Source organism: Nannospalax galili, unplaced genomic scaffold (genome assembly GCF_000622305.1).
Source record: "Nannospalax galili isolate Female #2095 unplaced genomic scaffold, S.galili_v1.0 scaffold290, whole genome shotgun sequence".
NCBI lineage: Eukaryota > Metazoa > Chordata > Mammalia > Rodentia > Spalacidae > Nannospalax > Nannospalax galili.
The window spans coordinates 5,875,136-5,902,177 of NW_008331486.1; the positions used below are offsets into that span (position 1 = coordinate 5,875,136).

General features: G+C 53.2%; 1 protein-coding gene and 2 non-coding genes across 11 annotated transcripts in view; all 3 read right to left on the reverse strand.

Moving 5' to 3' along the window:
- Positions 1-1,652: 1,652 nt before the first annotated feature.
- Prrc2b (proline rich coiled-coil 2B) overlaps positions 1,653-27,042 on the reverse strand; it is a 66,798-nt gene continuing 41,408 nt past the window's right edge. For 3 of the 9 annotated variants that reach the window (XM_029560019.1, XM_008825598.2, XM_029560006.1), the window contains 18 exons: positions 25,474-25,690; positions 22,792-24,858; positions 21,500-21,699; positions 20,868-21,013; positions 20,271-20,412; positions 17,930-18,012; positions 17,071-17,262; positions 16,744-16,941; positions 16,269-16,355; positions 15,069-15,173; positions 14,720-14,912; positions 13,818-13,915; positions 12,740-12,867; positions 12,089-12,329; positions 9,659-9,817; positions 8,759-8,850; positions 6,915-6,996; positions 1,653-5,671 (listed from right to left, as the gene is read on the reverse strand). In XM_029560019.1, the coding sequence (XP_029415879.1) occupies positions 5,540-5,671; positions 6,915-6,996; positions 8,759-8,850; positions 9,659-9,817; positions 12,089-12,329; positions 12,740-12,867; positions 13,818-13,915; positions 14,720-14,912; positions 15,069-15,173; positions 16,269-16,355; positions 16,744-16,941; positions 17,071-17,262; positions 17,930-18,012; positions 20,271-20,412; positions 20,868-21,013; positions 21,500-21,699; positions 22,792-24,858; positions 25,474-25,690 (4,562 nt within the window). In that variant the 3' untranslated portion in view covers positions 1,653-5,539. Of the gene's footprint in view, positions 5,672-6,914; positions 6,997-8,758; positions 8,851-9,658; positions 9,818-12,088; positions 12,330-12,739; positions 12,868-13,817; positions 13,916-14,719; positions 14,913-15,068; positions 15,174-16,268; positions 16,356-16,743; positions 16,942-17,070; positions 17,263-17,729; positions 17,813-17,929; positions 18,013-20,270; positions 20,413-20,867; positions 21,014-21,499; positions 21,700-22,791; positions 24,859-25,473; positions 25,691-27,042 lie in introns of all 9 variants that reach the window. The other 6 variants (XM_008825617.2, XM_029560013.1, XM_029560010.1 and 3 more) reach the window with 6 other exon arrangements.
- On the reverse strand, positions 10,470-10,555 carry LOC115069062. The gene has a single exon (XR_003848395.1). It is a non-coding gene; the product is annotated as a small nucleolar RNA SNORD62 (small nucleolar RNA).
- Positions 14,163-14,248, reverse strand: LOC115069060. The gene has a single exon (XR_003848393.1). It is a non-coding gene; the product is annotated as a small nucleolar RNA SNORD62 (small nucleolar RNA).

Sequence of the window (27,042 nt, forward strand, 5' to 3'; positions counted from 1 at the left end):
GACATACACCGCGGCGCGCGTGCGCAGAGGGCCCCACAGGCTTGCAGAAGTGTGGCAGGTGGAGACTGTCCAGTCCCTGGCGTGCTCTATGAGGTCCGTGTACCCTCTGCACGCGTGTTATCATTTTTCAGAAGCGCAGCGAATCCTCTCCGTGCTCGGAGCTCTTCGTTCCGCGCTTCGCAGACACGGCCAGTCGAGCGTCGATCGGTGCATTCTCTGGTCTAGGGAAGTGCGTTGAAAGCCGCCGGTACTTCGCGGGCGGGCGCAGCCGCCTGGTCCTCGCTGTGGTTGCTGCCGGGCGGCTGGAAGCCTGCTCTGCTTTGCAGACTCGGAGCCTACGTCTGCAGGCCGCGCTTTCCCTTGGGACTGTGGGCGCTAGGAGCAGAGATCGCGCCACCCCCACCCCCATCGCTTTTCTCGTTGGAGGAAAGTCCGCATAAACAGGTTCTCCTGTGTGTGGGTACTTAAGCCAGAGGTCAACACTGGGTGTCATTCCTCAAGCAGCAACCTCTTTGGGTTTGAGAATAGGTCTCTCATTGATCTTCTGGAACTCACCCATTTGTCCAGACTGGCTGGCCAGTGAGTCCCAGGATCACTTGGGTTCTGGGGATCAAACGCAGGCCTTTCTGCTTAGCAGGCAAGCCCTTTACCGACTGAATTATTTCCCCAGCTCTCGAATCAGACTTCTTTTATAGTTTACCAAGATTAATTGGGGGGGGGGCGCTTTTTGAGTCTCCCTGTTAGCCCCAGCTGGCCTGGAACTTGACATGGAGACCTAGCTGGCCTTGAATGTTATATTCGCCTGCCTCTGCCTCTCAAGTGCTGGGATTAAAGGCCTGCACCACCACCCCTGGCCAAAATTATTTTGTTTTACAGATTAGCTCAGCATTGGGTGGCATCCATTAAGAATGCAGTGAACATTAGTTGTTTCTGGTTTAACCATGAGGGGGTTACTTGGTCTGTTCAAGTTCCTACAGAGAAAAAGAGCTGGGACTTTGGAGAGGGTTCTCTGGGCTCCAAAGCTAAGTATGTAAGTATGAGTATGTAAACTGTGATGGTACTTGAGGACAGCCTCCATCCTACAGGCAGGCACTTGGCCTCAGGAGGGCCAGGTCTTACCTGCAGGGGACTTGGGCTATTAGTGTGTCAAGAAAAGTTGACAGATACCAGTGCCCAGATCTCTGGCTATTCTGTAGGTCAGGAGTCTGTTGGGAGTTCTCATGAAAAGTGCTTACTTTTGGGGGCTTTTCTTAGTTGTAGGCTCTGTACTGTGTGCTGACCAGTGATCTCTCTGAATCCACACCACTCCACTTAGACAGCTCACATTTTACGAATAAGGACACTGACTAGGCAGAACCAAGTACAACTGCCTGATGCATCTAAATCCCTCTGACCTGCCCCTGCCAGGGACCTGACTTGTTCTGCAAAATAGAAAGTAGTCCTCTACTCCTGTAAAATCTAGCCCGCAGTAGTGTGGGGACTTCTGCACAGATGTGGGTTGGCTCACCAGGGAAAGGCATTTCTTGGTGTTGCACTTTTTTGCAGTCCCCCATGCAGCTCAGGCATTTCAGCCACCGTGGTAGTTTCTGGGAACTGTGAAACCCGAGATCCCTTCCCCTCTTTGGTGGCTGAGAAACAAAACTGACACACAATTGAGAAAGCATGTTCAGCTTTATTTTTTTTTTAATTTTTTTATTTAAATAAGGAGAGTTCTTTCGTATGGAAAGAGCTAGTACAATCACATATTTGAAAGGAGAAACAACAGGTACTGAACTGGAGGGAAGGGAGGGTGAGCGTCCAGCACGCCGGGTGAATCCACGATTCCATTTCCCATCCGAGGTAAGAGGTTTCCCAAATCACATCTAAACAAGCTGCACAGTACACCTTTAGCATCGTCCGCCCTTTCAAATATCTGGTCTACATGAAAAAGATAAAAGAGGAAAGGCCAAAACAAAAGAAGGAAACAGAAAACCCTCAAAAACAAAACAAAACCCCAAATCCTTTTTACTATGAAATCATGAGGTCGAACACTTAAGGACTCCTTTCAGCAACTGAAGAGCGCCATCACACAGAGCCTTCACAGGAATGGCCACTCCTGATTGTGACATGCCAAAGACAGGGGATGCTGCAGGTTTGAAGCAAGGAACCGAGGAACGCTAGGTGTCATGGGTCTGGAAGATCACCAGCTAGATGTGGCGGTAGACCCAGTGGAGAGCACAGCTGATGACAGTGCCCATCCCCAGCATTCCTGTCCAGATGACCTTTTTGTGTTAGGTCCATCTCACAGAGGAGAACTGTTTCTGAAGTCTCACTTCCTACTTAACAACAAACACAACCCAGCACACACTTTTGTGTCCTTGGTTGTAAAGATTTCCAGCAGACCCTCTAACCCAGGCTTGCTGCCAGAAGGGGGCAAAACAGATCTTGCAAGTCAACATGCAGGTACTTGGCAGAGGGGTACCCATCCAATGGATGACAGGGGAAGGGCTTAGCCAGAGCGGGCATGGGTTCTGACTTAAATCATCCACAGCTTCCGCACAGCTCCAAAAGACAGGAAGGCGATGCCATTATTAGCATGTTATCCTAGTACCTCCAGAGGCCGCTAAACGACCACTAGAAATGAACCACCTTCTCTGAATGTAATGAGGTCATCCTATGTTTCTCCCCTTAAAGAAACTAGACCCAGAAGTGTTCTGTGGATTCTAAGTTTGAAAGTTGTAACCATGGGAAAAAAACAGGGAAAGCAACTGTTAAGAAACCAGACTAAAGAGCTGGCAGCAGTTTCCAGTATGTTGGACACATCACCTGGCCAAGACTACTGAAGAGTCACTGGTTGCCAAGCAACGGGCTGTATCATCAATGGCCCCAGCAAAGCTGCCAGCATCAGGGGACTTCAGGCAGAAGTGAAGATCCTGCCCTACCTCCACCCACCTCTACCATAGAAAAGGCAGGTGCTAGGCTTCACCTGTTCAAGCCAAAGGCCACAGCATCTTGACAGAAGCTTCTATGTGTTGCCTATGATCTGAGGATGGGAGTTTGAAACCAAAATAAGACCCCAAGTCCTATTACCTTGAGCTTGGCTCTAAAACCACATGAGATATTGCACCTTAAAACATCTCTGCACTAAAAACTTGACTTTAATCAGACTGAAGGAGGGATGGGGACATCAGGAGGCCAGAGGCCTGCCCTCTGCTCTCAGAGTCTAATTTGAAATATGCATCTCAGGAGGGGAAGGGCCCACAGCTGAGGTTACAGAGGTGGTGTACGCACCAAACTTCACATGCAATTTCCTGGCCTTTCCTGCACAGAGTAATTCAAACATTATATATAAATAGAGCAGTGGAGCTTTTACTTTTTTTTTTTTTTTTTCACCTAGACCTACAACATCAATACATATAAATAAATTCTAGTGTTTTTTTGTTTTTATTTGGGGCAGGAGGAAGGAGGGAAGTACAGGGTGAGAGAAAGGACTGAGAACAGGTGACCTTCCCCCCCCCCCCCCAAATAGGAGGTACTGCCATTCTGGTGGCAGTTTCCCCTGAAGGGCACATCTTGTGTCTGTAACAACATCCAGGACTGGTCTGTGGAATTTTGAAATGAGAAAACATGTTTCTTTTGACAAGTATGTGCACCAGCATTGGGGCCTGGCCACATTTCTGAGGACAGGTAGAGACGACTGTGTGTGACTTCACTGACCCAGACTTATCAGGGTTAGAGCTTGGCAATGGGGGGGGGGCAGTGGACTCAATCATTGGGACAGTGACCAGACACAGGGGGTGTGGGACAGGAGATGAGGGACACAGCAGGCCCATGCCAGGGACTCTGAGTGGGCAGCTTTGAGAAGGGCTGATTCTGGAGTAGAGACAGGGTAGAGGACAGACAGCTGGTAAAGGTCAGAAGACAGAGGCAGGAAGGGGAGGCCTGGAGTGCTGCAGATGCTGTATAGCCTTTCCCTAGGACTGCCCTGTCCCCATAATGTAGGGGACAACGTGTGGCACTATCTGCCAGGGGAAGCTGACCCCCCACTTCTTTACACTAACAAGGCAGCAAGCAGCCACTTAAACATTCCCAAGATGCTTGTTCTATGGACTTTACACAAACAGCCTGACAGCCGTCATACTCAGTGACAGTGAGGGCAGACTGCAGACTTGCCCAGCCCTGCTAGGAACCACAAGCTCTCTGAGGCAGGTGGTCTCTGGCATCCCTAGGTGGGTGGTTAATTAGGGACCCCAAAGAGCATCTGAGCAATTTGAACTTCCCCTTTCACTTTCCTTGGAATGAAGGTGTCAGGAAGATTTCCTTCGTTATTAATTAAAGCAAGAAGCCCGGCATACAGCGGCTCACACAAACCTGCCAAGGGCAGTTTGAAGATACACCATTTTTTTAGGGAGGCTGTGCGGGCTGCCCAGAAGGCTTGATCCTGCCCAGCTGTGCAGGATTGGTAATGCAGCTGCTGCTCGGCACCCCAGGCCTCAGCAACCTGCTGAGGGAGGAACAGAAGATGACCATCCAGTAGCCTTTCCTGCGGACCTCATGCCTTTGTTTCAGGTCCAGCCAACAGGTGTCCATGCCCTTCCTTCTAGCACTGGTTTTGGTGATAAGCTGTGAGGGATGGAGGGACAGGGATCCAGAGGGACATGGCAGGCTCCACAAAGAGGAGGAAAGGAAATGAGAGGGACCACAACAGCCCTGAGGGTCAAACCATGGCGCCTCAGAAGCATGGTCCCCAAGTGGGGCCTGTGGCTCCAGCGACCTCAGCCAATCTGGAAAACAACAGTGACTGTAACTCCAAAATTCATTGCTGGTGCCCAGCACCCGGTGTCCACTGGCTTCTGAAGGGCCCTGGACACAGTTCTTATGCTAAAACATCAACTCCAGGTGAGGGCTGGAGCCAACCTACATGCTGTTTTCCTTACCTCACCACGCCCAAAGTGGCGAGGAGACACCAGAGCGCCGCCCATGGTCATGTCCTCGATACCCCAAAGGTTAACCACCTGTGTGTGTGTGGGTGCATTCTTAAGAATTGTGTCTTAAGGTGCACAGTGAAGTGTCAAACAGGACAGAGGTAAAAGGAGACCACTGGGGACAGCTGAGGGGCCAGAGAGGACAGCGAGAAACATATAAAAGTTCAGCTATACAGATGTAGCTAGCGTTGTCTTCCTTTCCCCTTTGTAAAAACCTTAGCTGCTTTTTAAAACAAAAAGCCTCCAGCTAAAATGACCCTGCTGCCAAGCCACTGTGCCGGGAAATGGGGCAGGTGGGCAGGTCTGCACTGCACAGAAGGCGACTCACTCCACAGTCACTGGGAAGGGGGACGGGAAGGAGGGAGTCTGCTCTTTTGTTTCAAAGCAAGCAGGTCAATGCCGTGTGTATCCACGGTGTGGGCTGACTGACGATGGAACTTTCAGGTGTGGAAGAAAGCCCTCTGACCAGGCCAGGTGGTTGGACGGTGGATCTGGTGAGGTCCCGGGCGGTGGCTGTCCAGGCTGGTGGTGGTGCACCGTCCCTGCTGGGGTGAGGCAAGGGTTACCAGGCACCTTCAGGCTTTACTCTCCTCCACCTTGACTGCCCGAGGCTTGATTGCTCCAGTTCGCTTCATCTGGGAGGAGGCTGAGGGGGGCTCCTGCAGCTTCACGGCTCCCAGGCTGGGTTTTTCATCCACTCGCTTTGCCTTTGGACAGACGGATGGGAAAAATGAAGTGACTCCAGGGCAGAAATGTGTTTAGAGATAGTTTTCCCACTACTCCCTTCCTGCTCTTAAGTCACAGGAAAAGCTACCCTTGGTTGAAGGACTGGGGAGGAACCAGATGGGCAGCCAGGACTGCCCTGTTCCCTCCCATGGGCACCGAGTGCAGTGATTCGGAGAGGCAGGAAGGCTCCGGGACCTCCACAGAGACAGAACTCAGTGATGGCACATCCTGGGTGAAGCAGGTCAGATCCCAAGGCTGACGGGAAGAACCTTTTCAAATCAGTGCACCCTGTGCCCCACAGCAGACCAATCCATCCCATAAGCCTGGGATCCCACCTATCTGTAGAGGGGTTGCTGGGCCAGCTTGTCTCTCTCAGATCTTGTGATTCAGTCAAGATCCATCCCAAGTCCCACTGTGCAATGTCTTTCCCTGGGATCCCTGTTTGGCCTCAAGCTTGCCAGTCAGGGTTCCGCTAGCCTGCAGCTCCGCAGAGTAGAGGGTGTGTGAGGTGACCAGTGCGATCTTGCCACGTACTCAATCTAAATTCTGGGAGAAAGTTCGGTAGGGTAGCTTTGCTTGCTTTTTTGCAGTGCTGAGGATGGAACCCAGGGCCTCAAGCATGCTAGGCAAGTGCTCTACCACTGAGCTATGCCCTCAGCCCTGGGAGAAAGGTTTAGAAGTTCATCCTACAGCATTCAAGTGGTGACCCCCCAGGGGACACTGGGAAGGAGGGATGAGATGAGAGCCCCAGCCCAGCTTTAGAGGAGAAAGGGAACAGGGCCTGCAGGAAAAGATTCTGAGAAATCCTCATTATAAAATGGGGAAGCTTCATCTTGTCTTTTACCCCACCCAGGCAGACAAAGATACGCCACATCACTCACTACAGCTAGCACGTGCATACACCCCAGCCTCAGCTAACCCAGGCCTAATCAAGTCTCCCAGAGCGCCATGACAGCCCCAAATGGCTGGGGATAGTGCGTCTTCTGACGTCACCACCTGTGGGAACCAGTATCCTTCTTCGTCTGCAGGATAAGGATAAGGAAGATTCCAGATACTCAAAGAGAAGGGCTTTTGCCAGGAGGGACTGGGGTGGCCCGGCTCTAAGCATCAGGGCATATTTCTCTTAATAAAGAACATCCATCAGTTGGACAGTCCCCTCTCCTTTGGCGCTGGGAGACAGGCCTAAGTGTCCAGGGCTGCAGGGTCTGGAAAGCCATCTTCTACCTGTTGAACGTAGTGTCCCTGCACAGAGCCCATGTTAACTGCTGATCCAGAGGGCTTCCCACTGGGGCTAGCAGAGCTAGGCCTGAAAAAACCAAAGGCAGGGTTGAGAATACACATGTTGTCACCACAGAGATGGAGTCAAAGCCTAGCACACGAAGGAGGCACGAGCCAGGGAGGGCCCTCTGGCCAGAGGCGATTAGACAGAAATCACAGACCTGAGACAGCCGAGAAAGCAGAAGGGGAGAGGGAGGGTGATCACAAATGCCTCCTGGGCACTCAGAGGAGACATACCCAGGAAAGCAGCTGGGGCCTCTGCTGCAGATTGATGGGGCCATCCCTGGGGTATGGAGTCTCTGGACCCCCAGATGTAGTGCCCAGATAAAAGGCCTGCAACCTGACACTAAGCAGGAATTGCAGAGAAGGTTTTTTGGGTCCATAGCTGTGTTCAGTCCCCAGGGCCATTAAGCGTTCCACGACAAGAGTTCTATGTCAGAAAGAGTGCTGGGGAAGAGATCATTAGGCCTTTCAGGAATGGGGCTGCTTAGCGGTGGGCACTACCATCCTTCCCACACAGCATCTCAGAGCAGCACACCCCTGGAATTTCCGACTAAAGACTCATTTTCGCAGGGTATGTCTCACTTGCCCCATTTCCAGAAAACCTTGGGAAACATTCTATAAAAAAGTTAATGTTCTCACACACCTTGAAGGCTATGCCACCTACATAGTGGTCCCTCCAACTCTTCAGGGATTGGTTGCAACTATCTCTAGATTGCTTATAAGCACTAGTAGATAGCAGCTACCCTGTAGGAATAATGATGAGAAAAAAAAAAAGGTTGTTCCCTCCTCACCTCCAAATATTTTCAGTTAGTGGATAGAGGGCCAACACTTCTCCCAAGAACAAAGCTGCTTCCCTGCCCACAACTAACTGCGCCCAGGCTACTGCCGTCACTACTGCCTGGGCGGGCAGAACTATGGCCTGTGTTTCCTCTTCAAGCTTCCTCCTTCTCTCCACGCCCCGCTCACTGTGCTGCACTGCCCTCTCCACAGCTCTGCTGAATCGGTCTACCGGCAGGTGATGGTAGAAAAGGAAAACATACCAACGCACAAACGAAAAATAAGCCACAACACTAACGGAAAGATGGACGGGAAACTGTGAATCCCTTCTATGAGTGTGAGGCACGTGATGGAATAAAGGCCCAGCCCAGCACACCAGAGTGCCAGGGAAAATGGCCATGGTAAAAGTGGGACACAGGCGGTAGGGCTCAACCTGGAGCGTGCTGCTGGGTACCTTCGAGAAAGGTGCTGCAGATGTGTCTGTTCCACTCGTGTGTAAACACAAGGAACCACACCATCTGTACATGCCCCAAAACTCAGGGCCACAGCTGCCTTCCTAACCCAGCATAGGGGACCAAGAGTCTCTGCCATGAACCAACAGAAATGTCTAAATAGAGCAGAAGGGGACTTGGACAGTTACCAGAAGTAGAGATCTATACCAAGGAAGCAAACAGTGGGTGCCAATTTGTGGTATGGAAAGAAAGTGTCCCCCAGTAGTAAAAAGTTCCCTGCTAGGGATCAAAGGGTGACTTCATGTGTAAAATAGCCTGGGTGGGGCTGTTCCTAATTTCCAGAAAGCTCTCCCAATCCCCAGAGCATCTTATCCTGAGGATTAGGTTCTAGAGATTGACTGCCAGGGTTAACTAAAGCACAAGTGTGCCCCAGGGACTCCTCAGCTACACTCAGGTGTACAAGGTGGGCCAGGTCTTGATACCCTTCCACTGTTCTGTCCTTGGAGTGACATATCGAATATTCAGCCATGAGCCCCAATCCCTAGGGCCCATCTTTACCTGTAGGCCTGTGGGGATGGTGCGGAGCCTCCGGTAGGAACATTCTGTTTACTGTCGGCAAAGTGGAAGCCTTTCAGCTCCATCTGAGAGGACTAGAGAGGTCGAGAAGCAACACGCTGTCAACTCAGCAGCGGAGAGACAGCCTGGCCTTCAGTGAGCCCCTCCCTTCCCAACCAGGCTCAAGAGAGGACTTTTTCTAGGAGCAGAAACCATCCGATGTTTATTTTCTTAGACTGTCTGACTCCCTAGCCAAGGCTGTCCTCAAACTCCCAGTCATCTTCCCTGCATCTCCTGAGTACTAAGATTACACACGTGAGCCACAACACTTGCTTTGTAAGCAGGACAGGAGAGGTAACTGCACAACCACAGAGAACTGATTGCACTGTGTACAAGTGATTACCCCGGTGTTGGCCACATCTGACCCCTTGGGACCTGGTAAAGAGTGCACATTCCTGCCTTTGGCCCAGGCCCTACGTGGAGTCTGGGGCCCTATGTAAGAGTCTGTCGGCATGTGGTCCTCCGTTTGGCTGAGGCACTGGCTGCACACCTTCCTTGCCTGGCAATCTTGCATGTGCCAAAGCTTGCCCTGTGATTTGCTTAACATATAAGCAAGGAGTCCCTGACACCTGGGGTTCTAAGGACTTTGCAGTGTGGGAATCTGTACTTTTGTGTGTGTGTGTTTTTGAGACAGGGTCTCCCTGTAGCCCCAGCTGGCCTGGAACTCACTATGTAGACCAGGCTGGCCTTGAACTCACAGAGATCCGTCTGCTTCTGCCTCCTGAATGCTGAGATTAAAGGTGTGTGCCACTACACCTGGCTTGAAATCTGTTCTTTTTCATGACAGTAGTTCTACAGTACAAGGTTTGGCTAGACAAAGCCTCTCTCTGGGACCACCTTTACCTCTCTGCTGGTATTCAGGACTGGTGGTTGGGAGCCAGGTGGAGGAATCCTTCGAGGGGCCCCAACAGAGAGGCTCTGTCCCGGCGGCAGCTGAATGGACTGTGGCAGGATCAGTGGCTGCTGCCCAGAGCTGTACCGAGGCAGCGGCATGGTGAGCTGCTGGGCGACAGGACAGTCAGAAGGTGGAATGGACTGAGGAGAAAGCTAAAGCATGCACCTAGGAGCACACAAGCGCTCATGCGTGGTCTCCGGCTGTCTGTCCTCAGCCTCGGAAACTTCATCCAACAAATACAGAGCATTAGGGAAGCCATGAGGCATCATCAGACACAACCAGGGGCAGGAACAGGCCTTCATCCAACAAATACAGAGCATTAGGGAAGCCATGAGTGGTCTGTCTGTCCTCAGCCCTGAACCTTCACCCAACAAATACAAGGCATTAGGGAAGCCATGAGGCATCATCAGACACAACCAGGGGCAGGAACAGGACTCTATGGAACATGCTATACACAACCGCATGCTACTCAGAGTGAAGGTTGGGGTGGGATCAAGAAGACAGCAGAGAACTCCCCAAAGATGAAAACCGCACAGGAACTGTATCTTTATAAATTCCCTTTTCGTGGCACAAAACCATGAAACATACTTCTCTGCATTAATGGTGGCAGAAAAAGACTGAGTTGGAGCCTAAGCCATCCTTGGGGGCAGTGATCCTGTGGGCAGGATAGCGGGGTACAAAGGGCCCAAGTGACCATGTCGCCAATCCAGGGCAAAGGGTGAGTGCAGGTAGCAAGGGGGCAGGGCTGGGCCACTTTGGTCTCTCAGTCACTCTCCTCTTCATCTCCCTGCTATTGAGTCCACAGTGGAGGGTCAGAAGGATCTATTGGAACCACATCACTGAGACTTGTGGCACCAGGGCTCAGAGCACCATGTTCCTGCTCAGAGCGCAGGAGGGGAAACAGGAAAGCCAGTAGAGAGTGGCTTTGCTTGGTGGGGTGGTCTGGCTGGCATTGGTCCAGGACAGCCCTGGCTGCTATGCTAAGCACAGCAGGCTGGAAAGGCCCAAGGGCAAAAGCGGGGCAAAGAGCAAGAAGACCCTGCAGAGGTGGCACAGCACAGGGTGGGGGTGAGGAATGGCAGGACACCAAGGCCATTCTAAAGGTAGGCGATGAGTTGGAGGGGAGGAAGGATGGTGTAGACTGGATGAGCAAGCTGGGAGGAAAATCCTGTTCTGAGTCAGCAAGCTGGAGATGCCAGAAGTCAGAAAGACAGAGCTGCTGGGCAGCTGCTGGGGTACCTAGGCTGAAGAAATTAATCTGGGAGTGAGCAGCACATGGATGCTGGATGACCAAAAAGGAGACCAAAGACAGGAATCAAGGGGACATCCATTATTGGGGGCAGGGGGAGGGGCTTGAGGACACAGAAGGAAAGCCAGAAGGAATGTCTAAAGGGTCAGGAGTGACCACTGGGTGATGCCCTGATAGGGTGACTGGGGATATAGTCCAAAGAGGCCTGAGTCTGCCTCTATACTAATAGGTAAGAGAAGGGGACTTGCCAGGGTGACCCTGAGCAGGAAGAGAGACCTTCCTAGGGGCAGGATGAAGCTTACAGAGGCAAGGAGATGTGGCCATGGGTCCAGTGGACCATCACTATCTGCTTCCTTGGTGACAGGAAGCAAAGCAACAGTGGAGTGGGAGGCAAGGAGGGGAAGCAGCAAGTCTGAACCAGCTGAGGGAGTGGAATGGCTCCAGGGGCCTGCTCCTCGGGAGGAAGCAAGTGACACCACAGTGTTGAAAGGAAGACAGGTTCCAAGAACAGCAGGCCTGACGTCCTTGGAGATGGGCCACCGAAGGCAGTCGACAGAAAGCCTAGAACTCAGGAGGCAGGGGCAGGCAGATCTCTGTGAGTCCAAGGCCAGCCTGGTCTACATAGTGAGTTCCAGGCCAGCTGGGGCTACAGGGAGACCCTGTCTCAAAAAGACAGGAAAAAAAAAAAGGGAAACACAGGTGGTAACAGCATGAACCTTCACTTGGAGTTAAGGATGAGAATTCTGATGGAGTGAGACTGCAAGCCAGCGGTTCAACGGAAGGAATGGCCTTCCCGGCTGTCAGGCACAGCCCATGGTTGATGAGTGAAAGACCGTGCAAGGTAAGTTCCAGTGTACGGATGCCTAGGGTAGGCCAAAGCCTGGGGACTTGGAGAGGAGAGGGAGGAGCAAAGAGGGTACCTGCCCCCATTTCCATGCCTACAGCCCTAGGGAAGACACAGCCTCCATTTGGGGGTTGTAGACATCTATAGAAAAGAGCTCTTCAGGGGGAGGTAAAGCCAGTCCTTAGAATAGAGCAGTGACAGTACTACAAGAAGTCCTAGAAGCTGAGCTATACATGCAAACAGCATATGACAGGAAGGTAGAAGGCCTGGAGAGACTCAACTGACCTGTGGGAGCTGGGAATCCAGCATCTGGGAGGCACCCAGTCCGGCAGCCTGGCTGAGCTGGCCTTCGTAGACCAGGGCCTGATTTCCACTCATGGGCTGGTAGGGTGAGCCAGACTGTGGCTTTACCATCTCCAAGGGCTGTATGCCTGGGAACGCCGAGTACGGGGGCTTCAAGGCTGTGCCCCCAGAGAGGATCATGGTGCTGGGCGGTGACAGGCTGGGGTGCATGTACACCTGAGACCTGCAAAAACCAGACAGAAGTCAGGATCTGGTGGATAAGCATGAGGACCCCAAGGGCAGATCCCTGCTCCCCCAGAGAATCATTTGGAGAGTCTGCATGGGGCTGATCTGGAAACCATGGTGTGAACATCATGGGTTAAATGGACACACCCAGGCTGTGCCAGGCCCAGGAAGACCTAATGATGCCCAAGGCTGAAGATACCATGTGCACTGATGGAACAAGCTGTGAGGAATAGGAGGAGGAACATGACTTGGCATAGGGAGCACAGGACCACCCGCACCCAGAGATCTGGGAGGGACTAGGGAGGGATGGAGAGCATCTGACGCCCTGTTCATGGCCTCTGAGCATGAGTACATGCGATTGCACAGCAGAACAGCAGGGGGCTCTTGAAACCTAGGGTCTGAGCTCACCTGAAAGGCTGCAGGGAGCTGAAGATCTCCTGGGACTGGGAGACAGGGAGCCCGCCCCTTAGTCCAAGCTGAGCCTGGGCCTGCAGAGATGTGTGGAGGGAGATCGGGATCTGCTGGGCAGTGGCAGCCTATGAACAAGAGCCAGATGATGACTGTGTTGCTCCCAAGGTTCCTCCCCACCTCCACTTAGTCCTGGCCCTGGTCTGTGAGGACATATTCTAGCACATCCAACCTGGCTTTCCACAGCAGAAACTGGGTAGCAAGCCCAAGGCATGGTGTAACCATAACAATGGAATGCTGCACAGCAGTGGGCATGAGTCCTAGCCACACACATCAATGGAAGTGAACTCTGAGTAAAAAGACACATGCAAGACACGTGTGGTGGCTCGCACTTGTAATCTCGACACTTGAGAGGTTGAAGCTAGAGGACTGCTGCAAGTTCCAGGTCAACCAGGGCTATATTGTGAGTTCCAGGCCAGCCTGGACCACAGAGTCAGACTCTGTCTCAAAAACAAAAAAGATACTACGATCCATTTCCATGGATCAGGACCTAAGAAAACTAAGCGTAAAAGGAACATAGTTTAAGACATGAGGACAGGCCCCCATCCTCTGTCCCGACTACAGATCTGCACTGAGAACAGATGCCGCTAGGGCTGTGCAGGCACTCGAGGCCGGGCCGTGTGGAAAGCCAGGCACTAACTTTGGGAAGGAGGCTCTAAAACATGCTGGCCTGCAGCAGACAGTATACCAATCTTGTGCAAAACCAACACTGCTTCTTTCTAATGCATCCGTGCCCAGGGACTCAGGGCCTCGTCTCTTTATCAGGACCTCTATTAGTCAAGTAACACCGCTGCAGCTGATGTCCAGCTAGGACAAGAAGGGATTCCTAGAAGGCAGTAACAAAGTCTGGAGTGTCTACGCCACGCCTCCTCATCCCTGGCAGATTTTTTCTACAAATACTCTCCAGCTGCCAGGCATCATGCCTTAGAGAGATGGAACAAGACCAGCAGCAAAGACCTGGAGAGGGTGACTGCACCTGTTGGCACTGCCTGCTGGCCACCTGGCTTGCTACTCTCACCTGCTGGTAACTCTGCTGCTGAGGTATCGTTTGAGGAACCAGTCGGGGTTGACTCGCAAACACATGGCCGTCCAGATACAGAGGTGGGAGGTGGTTGCCTGGAAACAGAATCCAGAGAAAGTAGAAAAGGATCAAGTCTCACTGTTGCACACAGCCAGGTTTCCCAGGGGGACTCGGTAGGGCTGAGGACACAGGTGAGCAGAGGCTGCTTGGTTCTCTGCTGCAGCACACAGGAAACCCAGGCAGGCCCAAGAGTGGGCAGTGGCCTGGCTTTCCCACTTAACCACTCACCAGCTGCCTCTGGCCCTCGGGAGGTCTATTTACTAAGGCCGAGAGCTGCCTTGGTCTCTCAGTCACTGTCCTCTTCATCTCCCTGCTATTGAGTCCACAGTGGAGGGTCAGAAGGATCTATTGGAACTACATCACTGAGACGTTGGCAGCTGGGCCCTCAAAATCCCCATTGTACTCCCTGGGAGCACAACAAGCAACAGCATCATAACAGTAAGGATAAGAAAGCTGCCAGTGACGGAAGGCTCAACTGACACCAAGCACCTTCCAAGTAAGCCCTTGCTTCATGGTGCAGCCACCCCATGGCACAGTATCATCAGCCTGCTTTACAGAGGAGTCTGACTCAAAGCCACGTCCTTGCTTAAAACTCCTCTCTGGCCAGTCCAAGAGCCTTCCCTTGGCCCCAAAGATCCTGCTTCCCACAACAGAAGAACAAGAATCACACACTGGCCTCAGCACATGGGAAGCTGTGACTACCTGGCCTGGAAAAAAGAGTGACCCTTCTGGCGCTCCGTAAGTAAAAGTACAGAAGTGGTGCTCAGGGCTGTTCATCCAGCACTTCTCTTGGTAGTGAATGGAGAAGGCTCCCGAGCCTGGCTCAGGGGACGTGGTACCTGGCATGGAAGCAGAAGGTGCTACAGAAGCCACAGGCATGGGCGGCATGGACACTCCACCAAAGGAGCTGTAGTTGACCCCGTTGGAGGCGCCCACAGAGGATGGAGGCTGGATGCCCGAGCCTGCACCTCCTGGAGAGCTCTGCTCCGGCAAACTGGGGGAGTTTTCCCAAGCCTTGCGTGCAGACTCCATCTTTGGAAGCAAGAGGAGGGGAGGGATGCAAATTACTACCAGGGACAGCAGGGGACAGCAGTAATCTAAGCCATGGGGCACAAGGGGCTCCCCCTCCACCTCTTTACAAGCTGAGGTGCTGCTGAGGGCCCTAGCCCAGCTCAAGGCTGGTGTTACCTTCAGCGTGAGGTCTGCAGTAGGGAAGGACATGGGAGAGAGGCCAATGGCTCTCTGGATGTGGTGGTCCCGCCGGAGGATGGGAATACTCTGCGTCAGCCCTGCCTGGAGAGGGGAGAAAGAAAGTCATGGAGGAAGAGCTGGAAGGCATGTGGCAGCAGCTCATCCAAACACGTCTTCCAGTTCCGCCATGTGTACTCTATAGCCAGGACTCATCTCCCTGAGCTAGCTACCTAGACCAATTTCCTTGAGAGATGCCATCTCCACACCCATACTCCACAGAGCCCCCGCCACAGTCACATCCCAACAGCAAAAACCATGGTCTAGCTGCCATGAGGGAAGCACCTGGGCGAGGAGACATCGCCACCTGGCTTGCAGACAGCCAGGTCCAAAAAAGCGGTAGCTGTCACTTCAGCCCCTTGGGAAACTGGAAAAGTGGTCCCACCTAACACAGGTGGGAAATGCAATGACCAGAATCCCTCAGGCCCTGGGGTTATCGGTCAGTGAGAACATCTGAGACTTGTCAAAGTGAGGAACCCTGACTAACACAACATTTCAAACACATTGGACCTCAGTGGCCTTTACTCAATGCCTGGCAACATTCAGTAGCACTAAGGCTCTTCCAAACCTCCTGGGAATGCTGCCTCACTGTCCTCCCTCCGTCAACAGACCTACAGAGGACAGAGTAGTGAGCAGAGATGCTGGCTGTTCCCTGGAGCAGCTCGTAAGGGCACAGAGCCCAGTGGGCCACAGCATTCAGGCATACTATGGGACCTGCCAGAGTGTGTGTGTAGGGGCTGGGGTGGGGGTGTCCAGGCCTGTTTAACCACTATCTCCTACTGGCCATGAAAGAACAGTCTGGGTTAGGAATGTGGTAGAGTGCTTGCCTATCATACACAAGGCCCTGGGCTCTGTCCCCAGCACCAAGGCAGACAGGATTTAAAGAAAGCTGAATAACCAGATCCTAAGAGTGACATCAGTTCCACCCAAAGGTCACAAAACCAGGTATGGCTAGAGACACCTGTGCTGTCTAGCAGTTTGCTAGGGCCTGCCGGAGCGGGTGGAAAAACAGGGCTGGAGAAGGAAGCAAAGACTTACATTACTAGCCAAGGCATCCCGACACCTGTGCTGTCTAGCAGTTTGCTAGGGCCTGCCGGAGCGGGTGGACAAACAGGGCTGGAGAAGGAAGCAAAGACTTACATTACTAGCCAAGGCATCCTGCAGCTTGACAACTGGATTCCCTACAGGACCAGAAGCAGAACCAGGTGGCAGGCTGAAATCAGAGTCCTGGAAGAGAAGTGTCACAGTGTCTGAGCCCTGCTCGGCTCACCCTTCCCCAGGCCCACATCAACGACACTGTCTCCTCAGCAACTTAAAAATCCACTATGCAACATTCACCGGAGCCACACAAGAGGGAGATGACCACACACAAGAAGAGAAGCCACCTGGCGCCTCTCCCTACTCACTGGCTGGCCTCAGAGCCCAGCTGGTGCCAGAAAGGCCATCTGTAAGGCAATCCAATAACACCTGCCCATCCATCCCTGACTCTGCACCAACACTAACCCCAGAATCATGCTCATGCTCAGCTCCTAGCTTCCTTGGGGACAACCCTGAGCCCCCACCTGTCCAAGTTTTTAAAAAAAAAAAAGAAAAAAAGAATCAAAGCAAAGCTCACTTTTGGATTGACTCCAAACTCAATGGGCGGCACAGGGAGCACGGAGTCCACGTGAATCTCCACCCCGTTAACAGGCGGGACGACGGCCCCTTGCAGCCGCTCGGCCCCCTCCGAGCCCTTTCTGTTTTTCAGAGACCGCTCATTGCCGATGGGTCCTGGTCTGTGCTCCTTGCTCTGTCCTGAGCCTTGTTCTGAGTCCTTGGTGGGAAAGCACAGAGGCTGAGACACGTGATCTCTAGCTTCCACATGCCCCTGGCCTTAGGGAAGACAAGACAACAGCCCCTTCCGCCCAGGCCCTGGACACCATGAAGGGGACTTCCAGGTTACCTTTTGCTCAGACTGCTTCTGAGCCTGTTCCTTGTGGCTGTCGGCCTTGGGTTCCGCCAGGCCGGGCCCGCTCATCTCCTCTGGCTTCAGAGTGCCATATGGGGAGCTGCGCTGCGAGGAGGTCGCGGACGACTCCCGAGACTCGGCACTCAAGTCAACGCCACTATCTCCCTGGCTGCTCTTAAAACCCTGCTGTGCAGAGCACAAAATGGGTTAGAGCCTTGTCCCCGAACTGCAAAGCACAAGCATCCAGGAGGCAAGCCCGTGTGCAGCACTGGCACTCCTCTCCAACCGCCAGCCTCCGAAGTCCAGTCCTGATCTTGGTCCTGACCTGCCGACGGTGCCCCATGGCACATACCCAGCTGAATCAATGCACCAATCCTGCCCAAGCTCATGACCACCAGACACTGTATGGCCCTAACACAAGGCTGCCAACTCATTTCACCCAAAGCAGACAGACAGGTGCCAGCCAAGACCAGCTCAAGGGTGACCCTCAATCCAGCTCCCTACCCCGTGGTCTCTCCCCTGTTAGGCCTTGTCTCTCTGCTCATGCAGGCACCACACACAGATCAGAGACCGAGGCTGAAGATGACGACAAGCCAGGGCCTGGAAGGGCCCACACCACAGCACCAGGACACGTTAGTGACGGCAGTACTCACCTCTGAGGTGCCAGGCTCGGTGCTGCTGAAGGCGGTAACGGCTTTCCGCCATGAGTCGCTGGCTGCGCCCTGCACAGGAAGGGCTGCCAAGGAAGGGATACAGAGAGTCAGGGCATGTAACAGGGACTAGCTGTGACAAGCCAGGGCCTGGAAGGGCCCACACCACAGCACCAGGACACGTTAGCGACGGCAGTACTCACCTCTGAGGCGCCAGGCTCGGTGCTGCTGAAGGCGGTAACGGCTTTCCGCCATGAGTCGCTGGCTGCGCCCTGCACAGGAAGGGCTGCCAAGGAAGGGATACAGAGAGTCAGGGCATGTAACAGGGACTAGCTGTCCGGGAAGACATAAGCTTGTGAGTCCCTTTCCGCTAGAGTAGAATACCGACTGATAAAACAAGCTCACAGAAACCTACTCCCCTAAATGTTCTGTACACTCCACCGTTGACAAAGCTTTGTGAATGGATGTGACACACCAGAGCTGGTGTGAGAGCTCCCTCAATGCCCAGCATCTTCAGATTACAAACAACCTTGGAAGCTCATGTCGTGCTTCTCACTACTTTCACTGTCCATTACTACTTTACTATGTTGAAGCGCTTTCACACAAGCCAACTAAAAGTAAAAGCAGTCTCTCTCTCTCTCTTCCCTCCTTCCCTCCCTCCCTCCTTCCCTCCCTCCCCCCCTCTCTCTCTTGTCTCCCTGTAGCCCCAGTTGGCCTGAAACTCTCTATGTAGACCAGGCTGGCCTTGAACTCAAGAGTTCTGCCTCTGCCTCTCAAGTGCTGGGATTGAAGGTATGCGCCCATCATACCTAGCATGAGTAAAGGTTTAAGTTGTTGAAAGGTTTAAGTAGATACAGGAACCACTAGAAACCAATAAAACCCACAGACCCTGAACCCAGAAAACATGTATATGTAGAAAGTGTTACATGATCAGGTGTGGTGGTGCATGCCTTTAATCCCAACACTTGGAAGGCAGAGGCAGGTGGGTCTCTGAGTTCAAGGCTAGACTGGTCTACATAGTGAGTTCCAGGACAGTCAGGGCTACATAGTGAGACTGTCTGAAGCCGTATGTGGGGCTCTGGTCTGGTCTGACCAACCAACAGGACAAAGCAGCACCCCAGAAGACCCGACAGAAAGACTGCTCCTCAGGTGGGCACTTGCTGCCAAGCTGACTTGGCCCTGGGTGTTTCCGGACATTTACGCTCTGATGCCCGTATCTCCTTTCCTTTGTATCTTTCTTCCCTCCTCCCTCCCTCCCATCTTTTTTTTTCTTTCTTCCATGATAAAACCAAAGCTCCACTGCTGAGCTATGTCCCCAGCCTGTCATACTTCCTTCAACTGGAGTAGAACATCGCCTAGTGTTATTTTGTAACATATAATTAAGGTTTTCCCAGGACTATGAGGATGGGTGAGGACTTAAAGCAGCCAGGAACCCAGCACTGCGGGTACCTGTCCGGTAGCCTGGGTCTGTCACCTCCCTTAAGCTTCTGTTCTGCATAAAAATGAGCCGAAATTGGGGCTGGAGAGATGACTTAGCGGTTAAGAACACTGGTTGTTCTTGCAGAAGACCTGGGTTCGAATCCCAGCACCCACATGGCGGCTAACAACTGTCTGTAACTCCAGTTCCAGGGGATCCAATGGTGTCTTCTGTCCTCCGCGGGCATTGCACAACACGGGTACACTTACATATATGCAGGCAATACACGCATACACATAAAAATAATAAATAAAATATTTTTTAAAAAAGAACTGAAATCACAGGGGCTTTCCTAGTTCCCCGAAAGCTGTAGAAAATCCTGTTCTATTCAACTGTGCACTCTCAGGGATCACCACACAGGCTGCACCCAAAGGTGCTCAAAAACAACCTGCTCAACCAAAATGGCTACAGAAGCCAGGGGGAAAAAAAAAAAAAAAAAAAAAATGCTGGGCTGGAGAGACGGCTCAGCTGTAACAGTGCTGTCTGCTCTTACAAAGGACGTGGGTTTGGTTCCCAGCACCCACATTGAGGCAAATCAGGGGATCCAATGCCCTCTTCTGGCCTCCATGGGTTTGCAACCATGTGATGCACTTACATACATGCAGGCAAAACACTAATTCACACTAAAAAAAAAAAAAAAAAAACCAAAACAACATAAAACTTTAGGGAAACAAATTTTCCAAGAAGGAAGGTATACTGTACTCTGGTCCGAACTTTGCCCTTTCATGAGAAAGCATCTAGGGAGTGCACAGGAGGGAGAAACTCTGTTGGCTGGAAAGAGGATGCAGGGCATGGACAAAGAAACTCGGTCTCCCTTCGAATGCCCTCAGCTCAGGGGAGGTCCTCTCCCAGGGCGCTGGACGTACAGATACTCTGCTAGTCTACTATGTCGGAGCAAGAGAAGTATTTCCCACCATGGGCTGTAGCAGCAAGTCAGCTCAAGTGGCACTCAACACTGACTCACTGCTGGGGTCCAAGGAATAGGTGATGATCCATTTGTGCCCCTGGCTTAAAGGCAGGGCTCCCCAGAAAGAGCCCAACTCTGCTGAGCCAGGCACCCACCTCACCTTGGCTACCACTCTCCCAGATCTCGGTACCCAGGCTGCTGCCAGGCACAGCCACTTCACCTTGCTCCAGGCACAGGCTGTTTTGCTTTTTAGCAAACCGAGGAGGAATACGTGACGAAAGGCCTCGACCTTTAACAGGCACCTACAGGGAAAAAGAGGGTGATACAGTCTAGCCTAAGATATGACACACAACAAAGTCTCCCAGGAAAAGGCATCTTGGATCACACGACCACCTGAACTAAGTTGAGGTACCTCAAAACCTTAGCTGCAAAGTACACTGCCAGGCTAACCAGGAACAGGCCAACTTAGCACTGGGCTCCTGACAACCCCACATACTTGTAGGAACATGCAATCTCCCACACAGTCTGGAGCATGGCAGGAGGAGAAGGACTGGGGGCTGAGGCAGGTCTAAAACCTGCTCTGCCTCATTTTGACAGCTAGATCTTGGGAGAGATCAGCCTCTTTGTGATCCAGTCTCTTCCTGTCTTTTGCAGGGCTGTACAGGCAGATGGCAAGTGCTGTGAGATAATGCATGCCTAAAAAAAATCTCCCCCACCCCCTTTTGCCCAGGGCTCTCCTCTGGCCCGTGTGAGTTACCTGGGCAGCTTGCTCCTTCTTTCTTCTTTCCTCCTCCAGCAGGCGGCGCTGCTTCTTGGTCAGGACTTCAATGAAGCCTTCGCCCACCATGGAGCCAACCTCACTCTCCTCCCCAGGGCTGGACCCGCAGTTGTCAATGATGGTATCTGAACAAAGAGGTCACAAGAACCAACAGTTTCCACTGGTCTGAAGGCAAGAGCCACCCAACAGCCACCTGGTACCTAACAGAGGCTTGGCTCAGGTCAGGCAGCACTGAGATGAGCAACTACCAGGGAGCCCACTTGCCAGATCCATAGGACCATTCATCCCTCTCATGCCCAAGTCACACCATGATAAAGAAAGCTGCCTTTGAAGATGGGAGATTTAGAAACCCAGTTCTGTTCCTACCAGGTAAGAGCCCTGCAGTGCCTCAAGTCACCCCTTGAACTCTGGGAAGCTGTAGGACTGTCACAGGGGCTCAGCTGAGAACATCATAAGACAGGAATTGGAGCTGTTTTGCACCCGACTGCCGCCCCAGAGCCCAGCCCTAGACTCAGAATAGGCCTTGGCATGCAAGGGCAAACAGAGCCTCCCATGGAGGTGGCCATGGCTTAGGGTCCTCATGGGTTTCTCCTGAAGATGTGGAGACTCACTTCCGTAGCCCAGGTCAAACTGCTTCCGAGCCTCTTCCTGCTCACCAGCCCTCTGGACGGCCAAGGTTGCCTCCTTCTCTGCCTTCTTGCTGGTGGTTTCAGGGCTGTCAGAGCTAGCATGGGCAGCACGCTCCAGGGCATAGGGCGAGTGGTTTCCACTGCCACAGCTAAGACCTCCGGGCAAGGCCTCATCTGGAGACCTGCAAGGGAAAGAGAATCTCATGAATTCACAATCACTCAAAGGCTGGGAAAGTGAGACAAGAAAAAACTACGAATGCACACGGCCCACACACAAACACAGCAGCCCAATCTAACTCCGGTTCTTCCCACGGAGCCGTCGAGGGTCAGGAGTGCCTGCTGGCAGTGTGTGTCATGTGCCAGAACAGTATGGCTGGGGTAGGGCTCTGCCTAAGCAGGAGGAGGGCTGCTGTCAACACCCCCTCCCCAGCGCTCTGTTACCTCCCACTGCATGCTGCCGGCAGCAAGCTGCAGAAGGGAGAGAAGGATGTACCCAGGACAGGGATGCCAGCCTTTGTGCTCTGAGCCTGACACTGAACAGCAGTGCAGGCTTTGCCTAGATGCAGGGCAAACACTTGAAAGGGCAGGCATTCTTCTGGGTCACCTTCTTTGGGGTGTGTGTACCTTAGTTCTGTGCCCTGAATTCTAAGGACAGGAGGGGTGAAGCAACCTCTGTACCCACTGGCACCTGAATTTGAGGCACAGCCTGGGCAGCAAGGCAGCCTTGCTGGGACAATGGGCCAACACCCAGCAGAAGATCCACCCAAAAGCCTCCAGTCAGTTCTAGAGAAGATACGCTCATAGGCCGCAGGCAGCCTGCTCCCTTCTGTTGCTGGTGGCTCTAGCCCTGGCCGTGCAGCATTGGAGAGGCAGAGCCACTAGGGCTAGAGCTATTTCCACATAGCCAAGAGGCCAGCGATGCCCAACCAAGATGCCTCCTGGCCAGTTCCAAGCAGAACAAACTGGTTGACTGGTTGGTACTTGCCAGGCACCATACACAGGTAACAGACATCACTGCAGGAACCCCAGAATATATGTGGAGGTTGGACTCCGGTGACAAGGGTATGGGGGACACTTGGGGTTTAGTTTGTCAAGCCACAACAAAACATCAACAATGACACACCATGAGAAGCGGACAAGCGATGCAGGAGCAAGTGATGGAGACGCTCACACACAGCAGCCAGGGCTGCCTGGCTTGGCAGGGCGTGCATGCATGGACTTGGTGCTGCTGCAAACACAACGACAAAGGACCCAGGATGGTGCTGGAGTGTTACCTTTTGGCTTTCAGAGGTGTCCCACTCTGCTGGCTCTCGCAGCGGGGGGAAGTCTCACCCCCACCTGGCCTAACAGGCTTCTCCCCAAACCCTCCCGGCTCCAGCTTGCGGCTCTGTCTGTCAACCAGGGGCCTTTGGCTGGAGAAGCTCCTCTTGGCCAGCTCCTTCTTCTCACCCAAGCTGCTCCCTGACAGGCCATCCCCTTGTGCTTCTGGCTCTGCTGAAAGGCCTTCTCTCCGCTCCCTGCGCTCGCTGAAGTCGCTGCTCTCAGAGGCTGTCTCCCATTCTTCGTTGGCATGATCAGAAGAATTCTGGTAGGAGAGCTCCGGGGACCTGTGACCTCCGGGGCCACCTTTGTCCCCAGGACAGAGTTTGGAGCGGCCTGGCCACTGGCTCGCCAGCAGGTGAGGATCATCCTCGGGTCCCCACAGGCCCAGGGACTCTCGCTCTTGGCGGAGGCGGCGGAAGCGAGGGGGCTTGTCTTGGCGTGGGGGTCGCCTTCGTCGGAACGGCCGGTTCTCTATGTTCTCCGAATCTACCCCGTGGTCATCTTGAAAGAAAGATCTCTTGTCTTCCATTCGGCTGTCCTCAAAGACCCTGCTGCCAAACGCATCTGAGTATCGGTAGGAGTCTGGAATGTAGTCTCTGTCGGTGGTTCGCCGCGGGCCACACGGGTCGGAGGTGCCATACTCTTGCCAGGAGCCGCCGGGGCTCCTGCTCTGCCAGTGGGGCGGCTCTTTGGTGATAAAGGTTCTGCGGCCGTAGCTGCAGTTGCTCAGCCGGGGCGGGAGTGCTCGCCCGCAGGCCCGGGGTCCACGGCTGCGGCCATCGAGGCTGCCCTGGTCTTCGGGGTAAGTCCTGTTGGAGCGCCAGGAGTCCTTCTTCAGGGCACCCTCGTCCCTCTCCAGAAGCGTGCCCTCCTGGCCCGGCTCTGCGCCCCGCTGGCGCCTCCGCTTGGGCAGCTCTTCGTACTCCGAGCCCTCGCTGTGCGTCTCGCTGGCAATGCGCCGTCGGGGCTTGGCTCTGGGGCAGTCTTCTGGTGGGGGGAAGTCCCGCAGGCCCCGGCCCCGGCCACTGCGCTGACCACTGCTGTACATGCCACGGGCCCCGAGGACACCCGGGCCACACAGCCCGCTTGTGCTGTTGCTGGTCAGCCGGCCTCGGAAGGTGAACTCTCTGAAGCCACGGCCTCGGCTGCGGGCCTGGCCTCGGCCCCCAAACGCCTGCTCCTCGTCTATGAAGATCCAGTTGTTTCTCTTGGTGGGAGGGATTTCACCGGCCTCCCGAGAGGGCCTGCTCTCCCAGGCCTTGTCCGGCTTTACATTCTCATCCAACTTGCTGGCCTCGTGGCCAAACCCAGCTCGGGCAGCAGCCTTGTCCTCCAGGGCAGAAGAGGAAGCATTGGCCAGGGCGGGGTTGTTCTCTTCATCTTCATCCTCTTCGGCCCTGCAGATGGGCTCCTTTTCTGTGGCTGGCTGTGAGCGCTCCTCTCCCAGGCCCTGCTTGACCCTCTCCAGCTCCTTCTCCTTCTCCTCCACCTTCAGGGCCTTGAGGACGGGTTTCTTAATGGGTCCCGACCTCCGGGTCCTGCCCGGCTGTTCCTGGTGCTGGCTGCTGGAGCTCCGGGGCTCGGGTGTCCACTCAGACTCTGAGTTTGTCTGTTTCTTGGGGCTCCCTTCCTTCTCCCAGGAGGAAACGTGGAAGGACGGCTCCTCCCGGGGTGCCTCCAGCTCGACACCATTGACTGTGTCAGCGGCCTTTGGCTGGTGGCCAACTTCCCAACTGCCATACTCTGGCTTTTTCTCGGCTGGGACAAAGTCAGGCTCCAATGGAGGACACCTGAGATTTGGGGTACGACCCCCAGGAGCACCCACCTCCTGAACATTTTCCTGAGGTGGAAATAAAAGCTCCTGGCCTATTCTTTGAGAAGAGATACAGCTGTCAAAGTCTGCTTGGGCCTTCTTGTCAAAAGCACTCAAGTACTCCTCCCCTCTCTCCTCAAAGAGATCGCGCTGGGCACTTATGCCCCCTGACCTTCCGGGGGAGGCAGAGTAAGAGCTTTCATTCCTGAAAAGGAACCAGAAAAATCAGTCAATGTGATTGGAGCTTGGTTCCTGGTTTCCATGCTGAACAGAGCTTAGTTCTTTAAAGAAAAAAAAAAAAAATGTTTTTAAAAAAGAAAGGAAAACACAAGCAAACATTTGCTCTATCTTAAAACACGTTGCTCGGTGGCCCCTGGAGTCCGTGAACGTGGAGAAGACAGTGGTAGCTCAGTGCACCACCCTGGAGACAGAGAGGAGCTGGCGGTTCCCTGGAGCAATGAACAAGCTGGAGCCTGGAGCCTGTGAGCCTGGGCCTAGGGATAGCAGGGCTAGCTCCATCTACTTACACAGGAGGAGCAAGCCTGGAACCCCCATCTCAGCATACCTGCCTTTGCACTCTCTTACCCTCATTTGCCTTTACCCCACGCCCACAGTTCGGCGACCGTGGGGTTCCTCCTGGGCCTTCATCTGGTCATCAGGAAAAGCCACTCACAATCAAGCATCCAAGCACACTTCCTCACACTCCTTCCCACCTGCCTGGGGCAGTGTTTCCTGGGATGGGGCCTTTTCCCAGGGCCCTACATCAGGACTGCAGAGTCTTCTTTCAGCTGCAGGGCAACAGGAGCAAGCGTTGGCTCACCTGACATGCATGTCCATAGTCAAAGTGTCAGCAGACTTCGGGTGGGGCAGCGAGTAGCTCTTGTTCTGCAGTGCCATGTAGCCCTCTGGGCTCCAGACAGGGGCTGGATCAACGGCAGTCACTTTCCTTTCTTGGAGTGGGGGCACACAGTTTTGATCTTCAGAGCGACAGCCAGACCCACTGAGGGACTCTTGGGGCATGATGGGCTTCATCAGTCCTGAAGAAAGCAAAGGATCAATCTATGTCATCTCACTTAGAAAGCCTGGCAGCGACCAAGGCCAAATACAGCCTCAAAATAGAGGTGACTGCCCTAACTGTCACACAGACATGCCAGGCACCCCTTAACCACTCAAGTCCTCTGTTCTGATGCGAGGACCCTGCTGGCACAGGCATGCCACCTGACCTGCTGCTCCCAGCTCTTAGGAGCCAATCCTGGTTCCCAGAACAAGAACTCATGTTGGAGGCAATGAAAGTGGTACGTGGAAACCAGAGATCTCAGACTAAAGATGTTGGTCAACCCAACGAGCCCACAAGAGACCAAGAGCTATGTGGTCAGATGAGCCATGTCCCAAACAGCACATGAAGGTAGCACTCAGCGGATTCAGATCCTTCCCAGGAGAACATAAACGGGAGTTTGCCTTCACTCCCCTCTATCCCTGTCCTAAGATGGACAGCAACATCTCACACTTTTACGTGGGAATGGGGGATGCGGAATGAACTGGCCCAGGCAGACAAGGATACAGGGAACACGACAGTCTTACCAGCTCTACCTATTGAGACCCTGAACAGAGCATGCCCCCAATCCCCCAAATCTGGGGGCCTGGTCTGCAGCACCCTCTCAGGACCAGGGTCCTTTCAATCTTCTGAGACACTACTTTAAACAAAGACCCTCCAAAGATACATTAGAAAGCTCTTGCCCTCTGGAATAGGGAATTGACCAGGAAGTCTGTCTTGGCCTGGGTCAGGATAAGACAAAAACAATCAGCTTCTAGGAATTCAAACCATGCAGGCTTTCTTTCCTGGGATTTTGGGGAGGTGTGAGTTCAAATTCTTGCCTCACAGTAAGATGTAGAAATTAACCAAGCGTGGTTGTAGAGTAGGAGAGGAAAGCATAGAGTTCTGGAGGATAGACCCTTAATCCAATCTTTATGGGGTCTTGAAACCCAACTCACAATCCAAAATTAGCAGAACACGTCTGGATTGTATTCTCCCATGGCTAGACACCTCCTGGAATAATCTGCTGAACACTAGAGAAAATTATATTTAAATGGAATTAAGAACTTAAGAAAAGCAGGCACCAAGAAGATGGCTCAGTGGGTAAAGGTGCCTGCCACCAAGACTGACAATCTGAGTTTGTTCCCTGCAACCCATATGGTAGGAGGAGAGAACTGATTCCCCCAGGTTGTTCTCTGACCTCCACATGCATGTATGTGCTCTACCCCCAGTAAGTCTATAAATGTTAAAAAAAAAACAAAACAACAGAAAAATAGGGGTTAGTGAGTTCCAGGACAGCTGGGGCTACAGGGAGACCCTGTCTCAAAAAGACCAAAAAACAAACAAACAAAAAAA